At 46.6% G+C, this 17,683-nt stretch overlaps 1 protein-coding gene across 1 annotated transcript in view; it reads left to right on the forward strand.

The window, feature by feature from the left end:
- The first annotated feature begins 2,913 nt into the window (after positions 1-2,913).
- Positions 2,914-17,683, forward strand: part of pla2g1b (phospholipase A2, group IB (pancreas)) — a 70,012-nt gene continuing 55,242 nt past the window's right edge. The window contains exons 1-2 of the mRNA XM_068055612.1: positions 2,914-3,035; positions 11,934-12,061. Of these exons, the coding sequence (XP_067911713.1) occupies positions 2,929-3,035; positions 11,934-12,061 (235 nt within the window). The 5' untranslated portion in view covers positions 2,914-2,928. The remainder of the gene's footprint in view (positions 3,036-11,933; positions 12,062-17,683) is intronic.

Below are 17,683 nucleotides of genomic sequence, written 5' to 3' on the forward strand. Positions count from 1 at the left end.
GATTTAGAATGATTTAAGCTATGGGCAGCAGAGTTTTGAATGAGCTCAAGTTTATGGAAGATGCAAGGGGGAGGCTGTGTTAAACTCCAGAAAGCTTGTTATGGAATGATAATACTGGAGCCTATATTTACTCAGTTACACATTTATTGTGCAGAGTAAAAGGATTACAAAATGTAGCTCTTCACACAAATCCCTCTCCCAGTCCCAGTGACTGTCTGTTTTTAAGTGCTCAACTAAAACCCCAATTAACTTCCTTCACCTGCATGTAATCACACAATTAACAGGCTGGCTAAAAGAGCACTGGAATCGTTGAGCCTAGAGGTAACAATGGCATGGATGAGAGTTTCAGCAGCAGATGAGCTAAGGCAAGGGATTGGGGGGGGAGGGGGGAATGCCCGATATTATGGAAATGGAAGTAGGTGGTCTTGCTGATGGAATGGATTTGAAGTTGGAAGCTCATCTCAAAGTCAGATAGGAAGCCAAGATAGTTAGACCCTTAATAAGCCTAATCGGCTACTCACCACATGCAGGTCAGTAGCCCTACAGGCCCCAATCCCACCTCCACAAAAAATGGCCAGCATCAGGAACAGTATCAGAAAACCGGTACCATTTACCAGCCATCCGCCTCTGTTCCCGCCCCCGACAGGACCTGAAAATTCAGCCCTGTGTTTACTGTTGCTGTCAGTAAGAGACATCATGTAGATGAGAAATAGCAAGGGGCCAAGGATAGATTCTTGGGGAACTCCGGAAGTGACAGTGTGGGCATAAGAAGAGAAACTAAGGCAAGAGATGCTCTGACTATGGCTGGATACATAGGAATGGAATCAGGCAGATAAATACAGGCAACCAATAGATATAGGTTGAAGGATTATCATTTTTATTCCAAGACTTTATTCGCCAGGGGTAAAACCCCTTTTGGGAAAATGACTGCAAAAAGGACCCTGTTTAAAACATGGTTACCAAAGATCAGGCTGTTGGTCTCAGACCAGAAAGGACAAACTTTTCAAATGCTAAACCAAAACCCACCCCACCCAACAGAGACATTGCCTTCTGCTGTCAGTCAGCCACCCACGTCATCACTGGCTCCAACCTGGCTAAGGAGACAATGAAGTCCACCGGTTGATATAATCAAGTCAATCGGTCTGGACAACAGAACCCATCGGAAACAGTTCATACCTCGGATAGATGACGCAAGACCATCAGTTCCCATTGTCCCACCAAACCCCCCAACCCACGAAACCAGCAAGATGAAAGGCGGGAAAATACTACACATCGAAACAACGCTTTCTCTTCAGGGACCAATTGAAGCATTTTCCACCATCTGACAAGATCAGTCAGAAAACAAGGAAACATTCGGTCTTGGCGGAAAAAAAAAGCAAGACTGCTGAAACAGTAGAAGTGAAGCAGCCTGAGGAAGGAGAAGAGGGTCGAACAGTTGATGTCAAACGGACACCAGCCACACAGCTCTACAGGACAGAAGATCAGAGCACACTGCTGTCTCTACAACCAGGACCAAAGGAAGTCGCATGCCCTGAGGAACGGGTACGGCCCCCAAGGACTTCGATCGTAGAAGACACGAACCAGCAGCCATAGTCAGCAGGGTGAGCATTTCATCTGCAGCCTGCAGAATACTCAACTCACAACCGTGTGGAGAGTTACCTCTGCATGTCCTGACCAAACCTTAGAAAAGGGGGTTAGTGTAGTGTTGGGAGTTAACCGACCGTGAGTAAGGGAACACGGAGGGGCTTAATTTAAGAAGTTCAAGGGGAAGTAATCTATTTGTTGTTAGTCATAAAGGAACATTAGCATCAGTTTTGCCATATTGAGATTCGCTGTACTTATTAAACATACTTTTATTATTCGAAATCTGAAACATGTGTCGATTGCATTATTCATCATCCTTCAGTGTGATTCATAAGGGTAAGCCCAAACCTTCGACCCTAAATAAGTGGGTTCGGTCGTGACCAGCAAGGCTGAATGACCCTCACATGATCGGAAACACCTTACAGGTAGCTTTTTATATTGTTCTCTGCTCCTCTCTGGAAGGCACTGGCTAATGCTTGTGTTCATTTTCACAACTGCTGACCGCTCTTTGGTATATCCTTGTTTGAGCCGAGGCAGTGATTGTCGGCTGGCCAATACGCTATGAGTCCTCACAGCTGTGCCTGGTACCCGTTCTGATGCCAACAAACACATGCTAGTATCTTCTAGCAAGGGTCACCATCAGAGTGGAAACCCTGGCTGAGTATTACCACTGCTGCAGTGGCTGAGACCAGCTCACTCAGCCCAAACCAGAAGTTAAATCCAGGAGCACCCTGGTCAGTATGTTTCAGATGTGCAAAACACAGTGTGTTGATGCACTGAATCATTAGTGGAGCTCAAAACAACATTGTTTATAACAATTCGAAATTTGTGGAATATTATTTGTGGCATACAAGTGTCGGTCTTGTTTCAGTTTAAGCGCTCTCACCTGAGTCAGAAGACTCTATTTCAGAGACTTGAGCACATAATCCAGGCCAATGCAGTATTGTCAAAGGTGCCATTTTTGGATGCGGTCCTGTCTGCTCTTTCAGGTGGATGAAAAGAAGAGCAGGGGAGTTCTGTACTGTACTGTCCAACATTTCTTCCTCAACCATTATCCCCAAAACAGATTATCTGGTCTTTATCTCATTTGCTGTTTGTGGGTCCTCACTGTGCACAAATAGGCTGCCACATGTTTCCTGCATTACAACATTGACCACACTTCATTGACTGTAAAACGCTTGGAAACATCTTGAGGCCATGAGTGGTGCTGAGGAAATGTAAGTTCTGTATGTCTGAAGTCCGATGTCTCAATGTGGAGGATATTCAAGTCGGTTGGTCCATATCTGTGTTTCAGGTGCTCTTGGAGAAAGCTTTCGGCCCAATGCCATCTGGCAGTTTGGCAATATGATCAAGTGTGCTGTTCCTAACAGCCGCCCTCTCTTTGACTACAGTGATTATGGGTGTTACTGTGGACTTGGAGGGTCTGGAGCTCCAGTCGACAAGCTGGACAGGTAATGTGGGCCTTTTCCATTTACCAGGGATGGGGGATGTAGATTAAAGATCAGTAGAGAATGAGGTAAGAACATAAGAAATAGGAGCAGGAGTAGACCATTTGGCCCCTTGAGCCTGCTCCGCCATTCAATAAGATCATGGCTGATCTGATTGTGGCCATAACTCCACTTTCCTGCCTGCACCCCGTAACCCTTGACTCCTTTTTGATCAAAAATCTGTCTCGTGCAGCCTTGAATATATTCAATGACCCAACCTCCACTGCTCTCTGAATTCCAAAGATTAACGACCCTAAGAAAAGAAATTCCTCCTCATCTCTGTCTTAAATGGGAGACCCTTTATTTTGAAACAGTGCCCTAAAAACACATCATTGTGGAGCTGTTCCTTCTGTTTGTTGGCAAATGGCAATACCATTGAAGAAGGCATGTGCAAATTGCAGCCAAGCTGAGCAGGCATTTTGATGCTGGCAGCTTTTGTGGGTGAAAAGGTCATGTCAGGAGTGGAATTTGAACCCATGACCCGGGGACCAGAATTCACCAGCCTTTGGAAGGTTCAATCAACACTCCTTCAGTCTGTCACTTTAGACTACTCGGCCTTGTTGTGCAAAGGAGCATCACATGCACTCAGTGAGCAAAGTGGAACCAGACATTAGATCAAACTGCCTAACAATGTGTTAGTTAGCACTTTAAGAAGAGCAGGAGAAGCACCTGAGCCTTGTTAATTTATTCTTGGGATATGGGCATCACAAGTAAGGCCAGCATTTATTTCCCATACTTAATTGCCCTTGAAAAGGTGACATTGAGCTATGGGGTAAGGTACTTGCACAGTGCTGTTATGTTCAGGAGTTCCAGAATTTTGACCCAGCGATAATGAAGGAATGGTGATGTATGCCCAAGTCAGGATGGTATGTTACTTTGAGGTGATGAGGTCCTGGATTTGAAAGGTGCTGTTGAAGACCCTTGATGAGTTCACTCTGAAGGTGAGCTCAGGTCTATCGTAATCCAAACATTGTCCTCACCTGAAGGCCACAAGGAGAATTTTTAGCTGGTATGACTGAACAGCAATTTGAGGAGGACCCTGTCTGAGTTTCTTCTCTCCAGTCCAGAGCACTGAGGCCAACTGTAGCATACCTTGATTGAGCTCAACCTGGGGCCTTATTGGAATGTAAGGTTAAGCTCTACACTGTACAGTATCCACTAGAGGTGGTGGTGGTGGTGAAGGTGGGAGGGGAACTAAAGAATTTAAAAGAGAAAATGACAGGAAAATGCATGGGTCACAATATTTATTGCTGCAGCTTCAACTAGTGCTGCTTTGCTGGGGCGTTCCCTGCGATGCCCTCTGGCAACTTGGAACCAGACTTCTCCATGCACCATGCACTCAGTATCTAGGTGTGCATGCCCATTAGTGCTGTCCTGTATGTCACCCCATCGAGGTCCTCATCTGAGACCTCTGCAGAAGAATATTTTTGTGACCTTGCCCTCCGGTGAGCTGGCATACAAACCATCCTTTACTCCTGGCCTGGCTGCAGTCCACTTGTGCCCAGATGAGTCTTCACGTGCTAATCCCAACTCTATACTAGCCTCCAAGGTGCGTGCAGAACATGTATCTGAGCTAGTGGCTGTAGGTGTCAGATCAATTGATGGGGCATCTTCATTAGTGCTGTGCTGTTTCTTTCTCTTTCTCCTTGGGCTGCTGTGGTTGGGCAGACAACAGTTCTTGGGTCTCTGAAAGCAGGAAATCAGAAGAGGAAGGTAGGCGTGAGAAGACAGAGGTCAATGGTCATACTGTCAGCAGCTTGTTTATCATGCTAGATAGCAGGGCGAGGGTGAGCTGGGAGTTGAAAAGGGGCATTAGGCAGGATCATACCATCATCCTCAATGTTTTCAGCGATACTGGATGACATGGGCTCTGTCGCAGCCAGCAGCATGATGCTGAGACTCATCTCATTCTTAGGGCTCAGAAGATGTAGGCATCCTTGTCCTCCACTGGTTCGGCTTCGTTCTCTTCTATTGCGTTCAACCTTATCCTGCAAGCGAGAGGTCAGAATGTCAGTGATTGTGTATACCACAACTGAATCACTGGAGGTATCTGGAGGCAGCGAGAGGTGGGTGTTAGGTTGGCAATATTGTTAAGTGTGTGGGGCTGAAGTGGTTCAGCTGAATGTCACAGAATTACAGAAGCACAAAATCATTACAGCACAGAAGGAAACCATTCGGTCCATCGTGTCAGTGCTGTCTCTCCGAAAGAGCAATTTACCTAGTGCCACTTGCTGGTCTTCTCCCCGTAGCCCTGCACATTCTTACTTTTCAGATAAGTTTTTCCTCCTGTCACCTTTGCTTCTTTTGCCAATTACCTTAAATCTGTGCCCTCTTGTTCTCGATCCTTCCACCAATGGGAACAGCTTTTCCCTATCTATTCTGTCCAGACCCCTCATGATTTTGAACACCTCTATCAAATCCCTTCTCAACCTTCTCTGAGGAAAACAGTCCCAACTTCTCCAATCTATCCGCCTAAATGAGGTTCCTCATCCCAGGAACCATTCTTGTGAATCTTTTCTGCACTCTCTCAAAAACCTTCACATCTTTCCTAAAGTGCGGAGCCCAGAACTAGTCACAATACTCCAGTTGAGGCCGGACTAGTGTTCTATACAAGTTTAATATAACTTCCTTGCTTTTGTACTCTGTATCCCTATTAATGAAGCCTAGGATGCTGTATGCTCTATTAACCGTGCTCTCAACCTGTCATACCACCTTCAATGATTTATGTATATATACACCTAGGTTCCTCTGCTCCTGCATCCCCTTTAGAATTGCACCCTTTATATTGTCTATCCACTTTCTTCCAACCAAGATGAATCACTTCACACTTCTCTGCATTAAATTTCATCTTCCACCTGTCCGCCCACTCCACCAAGCTGCCTATTTCCTTTTGAAGTTCTACACTATCCTCCTCACAGTTCACAATGTTTCCAAGTTTCTTATCATCCCCAGATTTTGAAATTGTGCCCTGTTGGGCATGAGTCTTGAATGCCAGGGACTGCTGCTGAGTGAGTGATGTTGGTTTGGTGCATTGAACATTATGAGAGGCTGGTGGTATGGTGGGTAGGAGATGTCATGAGAAGATGCATTCATTGACCTTGACCACCAGCATGAGGTCATTACACTTCTTGTGGCATTGCTGCCACATCCTCATGTCCAAAGCCAGCAGTTGACCTCCCTAGCCAACTGTTCCTATGCCCTTCTGAGGGTGGTCCTTTAGGCCCTCCTGCCCCCTCACTTCATGGAACTATGGCATTCCTCCTGCTGCCTACCTCAACCATGAGTCCAGCACTGCATCCATCACCCTGGGACCCTCTCTATACCCGAGTGATCAATTTTCTGTTTTAAATTCCAGCAGTATGACTCAATGCAGCTTCTCTTTAAGAGGGACAATCTGCCTGTAAGAAGGTCAGGCTCACTGCACCATGTGCTCTTAGCACAATGACGATTAGCCCCCTGCTGAATGCAAAGACACCTGGCAGCGCGAAGAGGGTGACAACAGTGCAGGGCCCACCCAGCCCTGTGCTCAAATCATCATAATGAGGTGGGAGCACCAAGTTTGCGTGCTGCCTACCTCCAATGGAACCAGCACTAGCAGGTTGCGAATGGCAACCCCCACACTCAAAATTATGCAGATGAATTTTTAGCCCATGGGATCCATCAGTATCTGATAAAAGAAACCACAGGTTAGTGTTTTGGATGGAGACTTTGTCAGAGCCAGCAGGGGAACTGTGCTTTATTTATAAAGGCACATGTGAGCTAGTCTCAGTTTTGCTGCAAATTATTTCTTAATTCTGGTGATCTTTTAATTTATTTGTTGGCGGTGATGTGGATCTGCATTACACTTGCTTGTATATTCTCAGTTTTTTGATCAGGTAACCGGGAGGGTCGATGATCAGGTAACCGGGAGGGTCGATGATCAGGTAACCGGGAGGGTCGATGAAGGTAATGGGGTTGATGGGTGTATATGAAATTCCAAAAGGCATTGGATAAAGTGCCACATAATAGATTTGCCAGAAAGTTGGAAGCCTATGGAATAAAAGGAACAGTGACAGCATCGATACAAAGTTGGCTGAGTGACAGGAAACAGAATAGTGGTGAACAATTGTTTTTTGGACTGGAGGAAGGTATCCAGTGGGGTTCCCCAGGTTTTGGTACTAGGACCACTGCTTTTTTTAATGACCTAGACTTGGGTGTGCAGGGCACAATTTCCAAATTTGTAGATAACATAAAACTTGGAAACATTGTGAACTGTGAGGAGGATAGTGATAGACTTCAAGAGGACATAGTCAGGCTGGTGAAATGGGGGTCCATGTGGCAGATCAAATTTAATGCAAAGAAGTGTGAAGTGATACATTTTGGTCGGAAAAATGAGCAGAGGCAATGGAAAATAAAGGGTACAATTCTAAAGGGAGTGCAGGAGGAGAGAGACCTGGGGGTATATATGCACAAGCCATTGAAGGTGGCAGGGCAGGTTGAAAAAAGTGATTAAAAAATGGATATTATAAATAGAGACATGGGCCAGAATTTTACCAGCCCTCTGGAGACGGGCTGGGAGGTGGCAGGGCAGCTAAAATGCTAGCGTAAGGTGTAAAGAGGAAAGCCTGACATCTTCCCGTCACCACGGGATATTGTCAATGGCAGGAATTGGTCACCCGTTGACTGGAGGCAGGTGGCCAATTAAGGTATTTAATTGTCAGTTGGCCTATGAACAGCCACTTCCTCCCGCCAGCATTTCACCAGTGTCAGGATGACCCCTTGCCGCCTGGGGAGACTGCTAGTAAATCGAGGCAGCCTCCCAACGGCTTCCCATGGGGGAGCTTTCCTTTCTGGCTACTCCATGGCCCACGGAGGGGTTCACTGGCAGCAATGGCTGCCACTGGAAGCAATGGCCGCTCCTGCTGCCCAGACGCCTGTGCTGGAAAGTTTACCCCTCCAATTGGTGGAGCCTGCCTGGCACCGGCACAAAAAAAAGTTGCTACTTACCTACAAAGGCGCCTCAATATGGAGGCACCCTCTCTTTCCTCTTGCAGCCTCAGCAGTGGCCACCTCTATTGGCCCTCTGATTGGGCTGGCAGCTCAGAGAGGCAGGCTGCCATCCTTAATTGGATGGCAGTCCCAGCGATGGCCTCTTAATTGGCCACCGCCAGTAAAATAGCCTCCGCAGTCCCGCTTCCCACAGCACAGGCTCAGGACACGTATTTTATCCCGACGTTGGGTTGCGCAGTGTGCCGGTAAATTTCTGGCCATAGAGTACAAAAGCAAGGAAGTAATGATGAACCTTTATAAAACTCTAGTTTGTTCTCAACTGGAGTATAGGGCTGGATTTTAACAGGACCTCGACGCCGTGATCCATGTCGGGGGTGCCTGAAGATGGCTCCGGATGAGGCCTGCCACGGACCTCGACACTGGAAGGACCCGACTTGATCCACCCGGCGGTGGCTAGGCTCCATGGTGGGCCTTCGGCCGCTGGGCGACGGGACCACAATTTAAATATGCAAATCATTAAAATTAATAAATTTAAATACTCTTACTTCCAATCTTGAGGGCCTGCCACGATCTTCGGCACGATGGCCGGCACTCCCACGCCTTCAGATCCCCATCCAGGGAAACGCGGTGCCTCACTGGTGGGAAGGTGGGGGAGGAGGTAAATTTGTCAGTGCAGGGGGGAGGTGGGGGTGGTGGAACGGGGTCAAGTAAATGTAATGGGTGTGGGGATGGTGGAAGGGTTGATCCTTAAAACTTTGTGCAGTTTGGCAGGGGGAGGTCAGATGTAAAAGGTAAGTGTTTTGGGGGTAAAAGGCAAATAGTTATCGTAATTGTTTCTGGGGGAATGGGAATTTGGGGGATCTCTCTTTATAAATTTAAATATGCCGGCAGAGCTGACTCCACTTTAAAAATGGCGCCAGCGCCTGCGCACAGGCAGCTGACACCATTGCCGGGGACGGACAGCCCGCCCCCTCGCCCGCTCCATGTGATGGGGTGGGGGGCCAGTGGGACGCCCCGGCTATTTAAATGAGCCACCGCACTTAAGATCGCGGCGGCTCTTTGGCATGCAGCCTGTGTGGGCGGGCCGCCATTTATTAAGCTCGATGCCGAGATTGGCGGCATGCTCTTAGAATTCAGCCCATTGAGCTCAATTCTAGGCACTGCACTTTAGGAAGGAGAAGGTGCAGAAAAGATTTACAAAAATGCTTCCAGAGTGAGGAACTTCAGTTATGTAGAATGATTGGAGCAGCTGGGTTGTTCTCCTTAAAGAAGAGAAGTTTGAGAGAAGATTTGATAGAAGTGTTCAAAATAATGAGCTATCTGGACCAGAGTAGATGGAGAGAAACTGTTCCCATTGGCAGAAGGGTCAAGAACCAGAGGACACCAATTTATGATGATTGGCAAAAGAACCAACGACGATGTGAGGAAAAACCTTTTTATGCAGGGAGTGTTTAGGATCTGGGATGCAGCACCTGAGAGTGTGGTGGAGGCAGATTCAATTGTGGCTTTCAAAAGGGAATTGGATAAGCACCCGAACAGAAACAATTTGCAGGGCTACAAAGAGAGGGCAAGGGAGTGGGACTGAGTTGCTGGAACGGACACGATGGGCCAAATGGCCTCCTTCTGTGCTGTGGCCATTCTATGATTCTATAAATCCCAATCCAGAACTTGAGCATGTAGCCTAGATCAGTCCTCTAGGGCAGTAATGGCAGAGTGCTGCACTGTCAGAGGTACTACCTTTCAAATGAGATGTTAAAACATGACCTCATCAGGTGGATGTTGAAAGCTCATTTGAAGAAGAACAGAGGGCTTCTCCTGGTGTCCCAGCCACCACCAAAAATAGATTAACTGGCCATTCATCTCGTTGTTGCTTGTGGAATCTTGCTGTGCACAAAACAGTTGCCATGATTACCCACAGAACAATGGTGCTACAATTCATTGTATGTAAAGTCCTTTAGGATAGTTTATGATCAGGCACTGTTTCTCTTCACTGGCTCTGATGCCAGTTTTGGCCTTTCTAAGTTCCAACGAAGATGCACTCACTAAGAATCACCTATAAAATCCTTTCTGAATCTGAATTCAACCAGTTTTTTGAATTTGTATCTCTCCCCATTTGTTTATTTCTGAATTTTTTCTCTTCTGTTCTGAGAGGTCTGATTTATTGCTGTGTATGAAGGGCACTAACAGTCCTCCAGTATCTCACCCAAGTAGCCATTTTTCTTGTAGTCAGCCTAGACAGCGAGTGCTAGCGGGCTATTCAGTTATGGGGAGCATTGCAGTCGATCCAAATCCCTTCCTTACCTGGCACCTAAGGGGAATGTTCACCAGGGATCACTGAATAGTAACCAGGAGTGGGAACAACCAGGAATCTTGACACTTTGCCATCCCTTGCTCATAGCACAGAAGCTAATTGCCTGAGTCCCACCACTGCACTGGCTAAGATCAGCTAATCCAGTGCAGACTTGTAATCTAACCTGGAACCTTCCTGCTCTGTATGAGTTAGGGTGGCACAGTGGCGCAGTGGTTCGCACCGCAGCCTTACAGTTCCAGTGACGTGGGTTCAATTCTGGGTACTGCCTGTGCAGAGTTTGCAAGCTCTACCTGTGACTGTGTGGGTTTTCACTGGGTGCTCTGGTTTCCTCCCACAGCTAAAGACTTGCAGGTTGATAGGTAAATTGGCCATTATAAATTGCCTCTAGTATAGGTAGGAGAATTGAGGGAAGGTGAGGATGTGATAGGGAATATGGGATTAATGCAGGATTAGTATAATTGGTTGGCACAGTCTTGGTGAGCTGAAGGGCCTGTTTCAGTGCTGTATCTCTAAAATAAAGATCCATAGTAGGTCAGCATTTACTCTCCATTCCTATTTTTAACTCATTTCATTTTCTTTCTTTCCTGAGGTCTCCCCATTATTCCCTGGCAAAGAAGCAAAGGTTGGCAACCAATAACCAGGTTCCTGCCAAAATCATTCTTAATTTCGCTGTTTAAATGGGGTGCAAAATAGTGGCTCGGAGCAATCGTTCTTCAAATTCTGTGTGTGGAAAGCACCCGATAGCTGCTCAGCATCACCATCAGTTTCAGATGCCTGAAAATTTCATAGAAATTACAGCACGGAAACAGACCATTCAGCCCAATTTGTCTATGCCTGTGCTTATGCTCCACACAAGCTATCTCCCAAGTTACTTCATCTAACCCTATCAACAAATCCTTCAATTCTTATCTACTTATCTACCTTGTCCATATATGCGCCTGTGCTATTCACCTCAACTATTCCATGCGGTAGTGCCTTTCGCATTCTAACCACTCTCTGGGTAAAGAAGTTTCTCCTGAATTCCTTACTTAATTTATTAGAAATTCTTATATTTATGGCCTCTAATTTTGGTCTTCCCCACAAGTGGAGCCATCTTCTCTACATCTACCCTATCAAACCCCTTCATAGTTTTATGGACCTCAATCATTTCATCCCCTGGCCTTCTATTTTCCAGGGAAATGGGATTGAAGCTTGGAATCTGAATCCAGAGTTGACATACTGATTGTTTTTGACAACAAACTGAGGAGCTGGGATGAGGGGAATTGTGGACACCAATGTATACTGCAGCCTCATGGAATTACAGGCCATGGCACCATTACCCAGTCATAGGACTTTTCTGAATTGAGCTGATGCAAAATTATTTGCATCCCAATGCTACTCACACTCATTATGGCTAAGCATTGCATGTGGGCGTCTGAACCTGTCTGATTCTGATGCTTGAAAATTGGGATTGAAGATTGGAAGCTGAATCCAGAGTTGGGATACTGATTGTTTTAATGCACAGACTGAGAGGGAGCTGCTACTCGCGGTGATTAAAATGTTTCTCCCATGTGTTACTTCAGATGTTGCCAGATCCATGATCACTGCTATGGAGGAGCCAGCAACATTGGGGAATGCCGGACAATCCTTGACAACCCCTACCTCAAGTTGTATAAATTCTCCTGTTCTGGCGACATAATCACTTGTAGCCGTAAGTATGTCCCCCCTTAACCTTCTGGCATTCCTACTCTCAAACTGTTATATTGTCCTGGGCAACAGGTTCTCACTTGTGAGCCATCCTTCAGATGTGAGGCTTGACTGTGAGGCTGTTTGATCCTGGGAGGCACCACAGCCGAGCCCAATGTTAGCCTCACCCGAGATCTGATCACTGGATAGTGACCAGGAGAATGGTCCCCGGTTGACTTTTCCTCTCCCACGTTCTGGTTGCAGAGGCTGTTTATAACTCCCTCCTCTCATCACCAGTAGGCTGACTGAGTTTAGCTCATTCACTACAAGACCAGAGGCTTCATGCCCCGAAGAGGGGTTCCCCATAGGCGTTGGCCACCCCGCTGCTGCTGCTGGAGAGGTTATCCCTCCAATCACTGGGGCCTGCCTGCCTGGCCCTGGCAGAGAAATAAATTATTCAACTAGTCTGCGAGGGCACCTCCATATGGAGGTGCCTTCTATTTTCCCTTTGCAGCCTCAGTAGCGGCTACCTCTTTTGGAGGCACTGCCGAGGCTGCAGAGCTGCTGGCCCTCTAATTAGGCCAGCATCTCAGAGAGGTAGCCCGCCATCCATTATTGGATGGAGGTTCCAGCAGCCAATTAAGAGGACACTGGGAAAATTGCTGCCCCGGTCTTGCTGTCCTCCTGCACAGGCTCGGGATCCGCACTGGGTCTTAACGCAGGACTTAAATTGTGGCGGATGATCCCAGCCAAGATTTCCAAGATTTTGGAAGTAATCAATCATAGGTAAAAGGGATGTAAGCCCCAATTTCAATGGGATGCAAATTGGAATGGGCAGGGACTGAGGTAGACAATGTGAGGCCCCAGAATTTTTAACCCCCAGGTGTCATCTGCATGCACCCCCGCACCCCCTGCCTCCCCACCACCCAGTCAGTTTCACGCCCAAAACTGACAGGAAGTGACAACTGGTTGGTACATTCCAATGACATCATTGGGACCCGATTATTATTTTTTAAGTGGGGGCCTGAACAAGGAAGCAGTTGTGGGTTTCCCACCAGGTAAAAATAACGGGAAGAGGAGTTGGGGCCAGAAGAGGTAAGTTTTTAAAAATTGTTTTTTGCAAAGTGAAATGTCAGGCAGTAGGTGGTCTCTGGTGGGGACCAAAGGACTGGTTCCTGACAGTTAGGTAATTCAAGGGATGAGGTTTTGGTATGGCTTAGTGATTGGGAAAAGCTGCACCCCAAGGCTGGGGAAGCCTAAACTTTCCTTGTGACGCCCAGAGGAGCACTCCTGTTTCTAAAGAAAAGTACCTCTTCCGACTAGTTTTACCTGGCAGGAAAGTACAATAGCTTTCCTGTTCAGGTCACCAATTAAAATAGTAGCCAGATCTGGATAATGTCTTAGGAGCCCGATCTGGACACTTTAAATGGACCCCATTGTTGTTCTTGCTGCCTGCTCAGAAGAGCAGGTTAAAAATGAAAACTGCAGGAAGGGAACAGGATTTTGGTGGGTAATTCTCCCAGGTAATTTTAACTGTAGCCTGCCCTGTTCCCATTGGGTGGGCAGGATTTAAATTGCCCTTGTAGCGTATGTGGATTTTCTAAAGTTTGATGACTCATAAGAGGGGATGGTGGTAATGTCACTAGACTAGTGGCCCCAAACCTGAGGCTAATGCTTTGTGGAGACAGGTTCGAATCCCACCATGGCAGATGGTGGCATTTTAATTCAATTTATAAAAATCTGGAGTTAAAAAGCTGGTCGAGTGATGACCATGAAACCATTGTTGATTGTTATAAAAAAAACCCATCTGGCTCACTAATGCCCTTACCTGGTCTGGCCTACATCTGACTCCAGACCCACAGCAATGTGGTTGATTCTAAAATGCCCTAGCAAGCCACTCAGTTGTATCAAAATGCTACAAAGTCCAAGAAAAGGAATGAAACCGGATGGACCACCCGGCATCAACCGAGGCACCGCAAATGACAACAGCAAACCCAGCCCTCTCGACCCAGCAAAGCCCTCCATAGTCACATCTGGGGGCTTGTGCCAAAAGTGGGAGAGCTGTCCCACAGACTAGTCAAGCAACAGCCTAACATAGTCATACTCACAGAATCATACCTTACAGACAATGGCCCAGACACCGCCATCACCATCCCTGTCTTGCCGGTGGGACAGGACACAGCCACCAGAGGTGGCGGTATAGTGATATATAGTTTGGGGGGAGTTGCCCTGGGAGTCCTCAACATTGACTCCGGACCCCATGAAATATCATGGCATCAGGTCAAACATTGCAAGGAAACCTTCTGCTGATTATTACCTACTGCTCCCCTTGGCTGATGAATCAGTACTTCTCCATGTTGAACACCAGTTGAAAGAAGCACCGAGGGTGGCAAGGGCACAGAATGTACTCTGGGTGGGGGACTTCAATGTCCATCACCAACAGAGGCTCCTACTGACTAAGCTGGCAGAGTCCTAAAGGACATAGCTACTAGACCGGGTCTGCGGCAGGTTGTGAGGGAACCAACAAGAGGGAAAAACCTATTTGACCTCGTCCTCACCAGTCTACCTGTCGCGAATACATCTGTCCATGACAGTATTGGTAGGAGTGACCACCACACAGTCCTTGTGGAGACCAAGTCCTGTCTTCACATTGAAGGTGCACACCATCGTGTTGTGTGGCACTACCACCATGCTAAATGGGATAGATTTCAAACAGATCTATTGATCAAGGAGTCAATTACTGCAGTAAGGAGGGATGATATCTCAGAAGGTTCCTCAAATAAGGCCATATGGGTAGAACTTAAAAACAAAAAGGGGACAATCACTTTGCTGGGAGTGTACTACAGGCCTCCAAACAATCAGGAATAGATAGAGGAGCAGATATGTAGGCACATCTGAGAGGTGTAAAAAATAATAGGGTAATAATAGTAGGGGATTTCAACTTCCCCAATATTAACTGGGATAGTCTGAGTGCAAAAGTCTTAAAGGGGGCAGAATTCTTAAAGTGCATCCAGGAGAGCTTTTTGAGCCAGCACATAGAAAGTCCTACAAGAGAAAGGGCGGTACTAGACCTAATCTTAGGGAATGAAGCTGGACAAGTGGTAGAAGTGTCAGTGGGGAAGCATTTCAGGGATAGTGACCATAACTCTGTAAGATTTAAGGTAGTTATGGAAAAGGACAAAGCGGGACCGGAAATAAAGGTACTGAATTGGGGGAAGACCAATTTCAATATGATAAAACAGGGATCTGGCCAAAGTGGACTGGGAGCAGCTACTTGTAGGAACGTCTACCTCAGACCAGTGGGAGTTATTCAAAAAGGAAATAGTGAGAGTTCAGGGCCACCATGTTCCCGTAAAGGTGAAGGATAGGACCAATAAGTTCAGGGAACCCTGGTTATCGAAAAATATAGAGGATTGGATAAGGAAAAAAAAGGAGGCTTATGGCTGATTCAGAGGGCTGAAGACAGCGGAGGCACTAGAGGAGTATAGAAAGTGTTGGGGGGTACTTAAAAAAGTAATTAGGAGAGCGAAGAGGGGGCAAGATAAAGGAAAATCCCAAGGGGTTTTATAAGTAAATTAAGGGCAAGAGGATAACCCGGGAAAGAGTAGGGCCCATTAAGGACCAAAGTGGCAATCTGTGTGTTGAGCCGGAGGACGTGGGTGAGGTTTTAAATGATTACTTTTCATCTGTATTCACTATGGAGAAGGACAATGTAGGTGTAGAGGTCAGAGAGGGGGATTGTGATATACTTGAACAAATTAGCATTGAAAGGGAGGATGTATTAGCGGTTTTAGTGGGCTTAAAAGTGGATAAATCCCCAGGCCCAGTTGAGATGTATCCCAGACTGCTATGTGAGGCAAGGGAGGAGATTGCAGGGGCCCTGACAAAAATTTTCAAATCCTCTCTGGCCACAGTGCTAGAGGACTGGAGGACAGCGAATGTGGTACCATTATTCAAAAAGAGTAGTAGGGATAAACCAGGTAATTACAGGCCAGTGAGTCTAACATCAGTGGTAGGGAAACTGTTGGAAAAAGCTCTGAGAGACAGGATTAATCTCAACTTGGAGAGGCAGGGATTGATCAAGGATAGCATGGCTTTGTCAGGGGCGGATCATGTCTAAAAAATTTGATTGAATTTTTCGAGGAGGTGACTAGATGTGTAGATGAGGATAAAGCAGTTAATGTAGTCTCCATGAACTTCAGTAAGGCTTTTCATAAGGTCCCGCATAGGAGATTGGTCAGGAAGGTAAGAGTCCATGGGATCCAGGGAAATTTGGCAAATTGGATCCAAAATTGGCTTAGTGCAGACGGCAGAGGGGGATGGTCAAGATTTATTTTTGCGATTGGAAGCCTGTGACCAGTGGTGTACCGCAGGGATCGGTGATGGGACCCTTGCTGTTTGTAGTGTACATTAATGATTTAGACATGAATATAGGAGGTATGATCAGCAAGTTCGCAGATGACACGAAAATTGGTGGTGTCGTAAATAGTGAGGAGGATATCCGTAGATTACAGGACGATATAGATGAGCTGGTAAGATGGGAAGAGAAGTGACAAATGGAATTTAATCCTGAGAAGTGTGAGGTGATGCATTTTGGGAGGACTATCAAGGCAAGGGAATATGCAATGGATGGTAGGACCCTAGAAAGTACAGAGGGTCAGAGGGACCTTGGTGTACTTATCCATAGATCACTGAAGGCAGCAGCACAGGTAGATAAGGTGGGATATGGGATACTTTATTAGCCGAGGAATAGAATATAAGAGCAGGGAGGTTCTGATGGAGCTGTACAAAATGCTAGTTAGGCCACAGCTGGAGTACTGTGTACAGTTCTGGTCGCCAAACTATAGGAAGGATGTGATTGCACTGGAGAGGGTGCAGAGGAGATTCACCAGGATGTTGCCTGGGCTAGAGCATTTCAGCTATGAAGAGAGACTGGATAAGCTAGGATTGTTTTCCTTAGAGCAGAGAAGGCTGAGGGGGGACCTGATTGAGGTATACAAAATTATGAGGGGCATTGATAGGGTAGATAGGAAGAAACTTTTTCCCTTAGCGGAGGTTTCAATAACCAGGGGGCATAAATTTAAGGTAAGGGGCAGGAGGTTCAGAGAGGATTTGAGGAAAAACTTTTTCACCCAGAGGGTAGGAATCTGGAACACACTACCTGAAGGGGTGGTAGAGGCAAGAACCCTCACAATATTTAAGAAGTATTTAGATGAGCACATGAAACACCATAGCATACAAGGCTATGAGCCAAGTGCTGAAAAATGGGATTAGAATAGATAGGCTTGATGGCTGGCATGGACACGGTGGACACGATGGGCCTGTTTCTGTGCTGTATAACTCTATAACTCTATGAGATCTAGCAACTCAAAACTGGTTATCAATGAGGTGCTGTGGGCCATCAGCAGCAGCAGAATTGTATTCAACCATAATTTGTAACCTCATGGCCCAGCATATCCCTCACTCTGCCATTGTCATCATTCCGGGGACCAACCCTGGTTCAATGAAGAGTGCAGGAGGGCATGCCAGGTGCAGCACCAGGCATAACTAAAAATGAGGTGTCAGCTGGGTGAAGCTACAACCCAGGACTATTTGCATGCCAAACAGCGGAAGCAGCATGCAGTAGACAGAGCTAAGTGATCCCAAG

Source organism: Heterodontus francisci, chromosome 23, assembly GCF_036365525.1.
Source record: "Heterodontus francisci isolate sHetFra1 chromosome 23, sHetFra1.hap1, whole genome shotgun sequence".
Lineage (NCBI taxonomy): Eukaryota > Metazoa > Chordata > Chondrichthyes > Heterodontiformes > Heterodontidae > Heterodontus > Heterodontus francisci.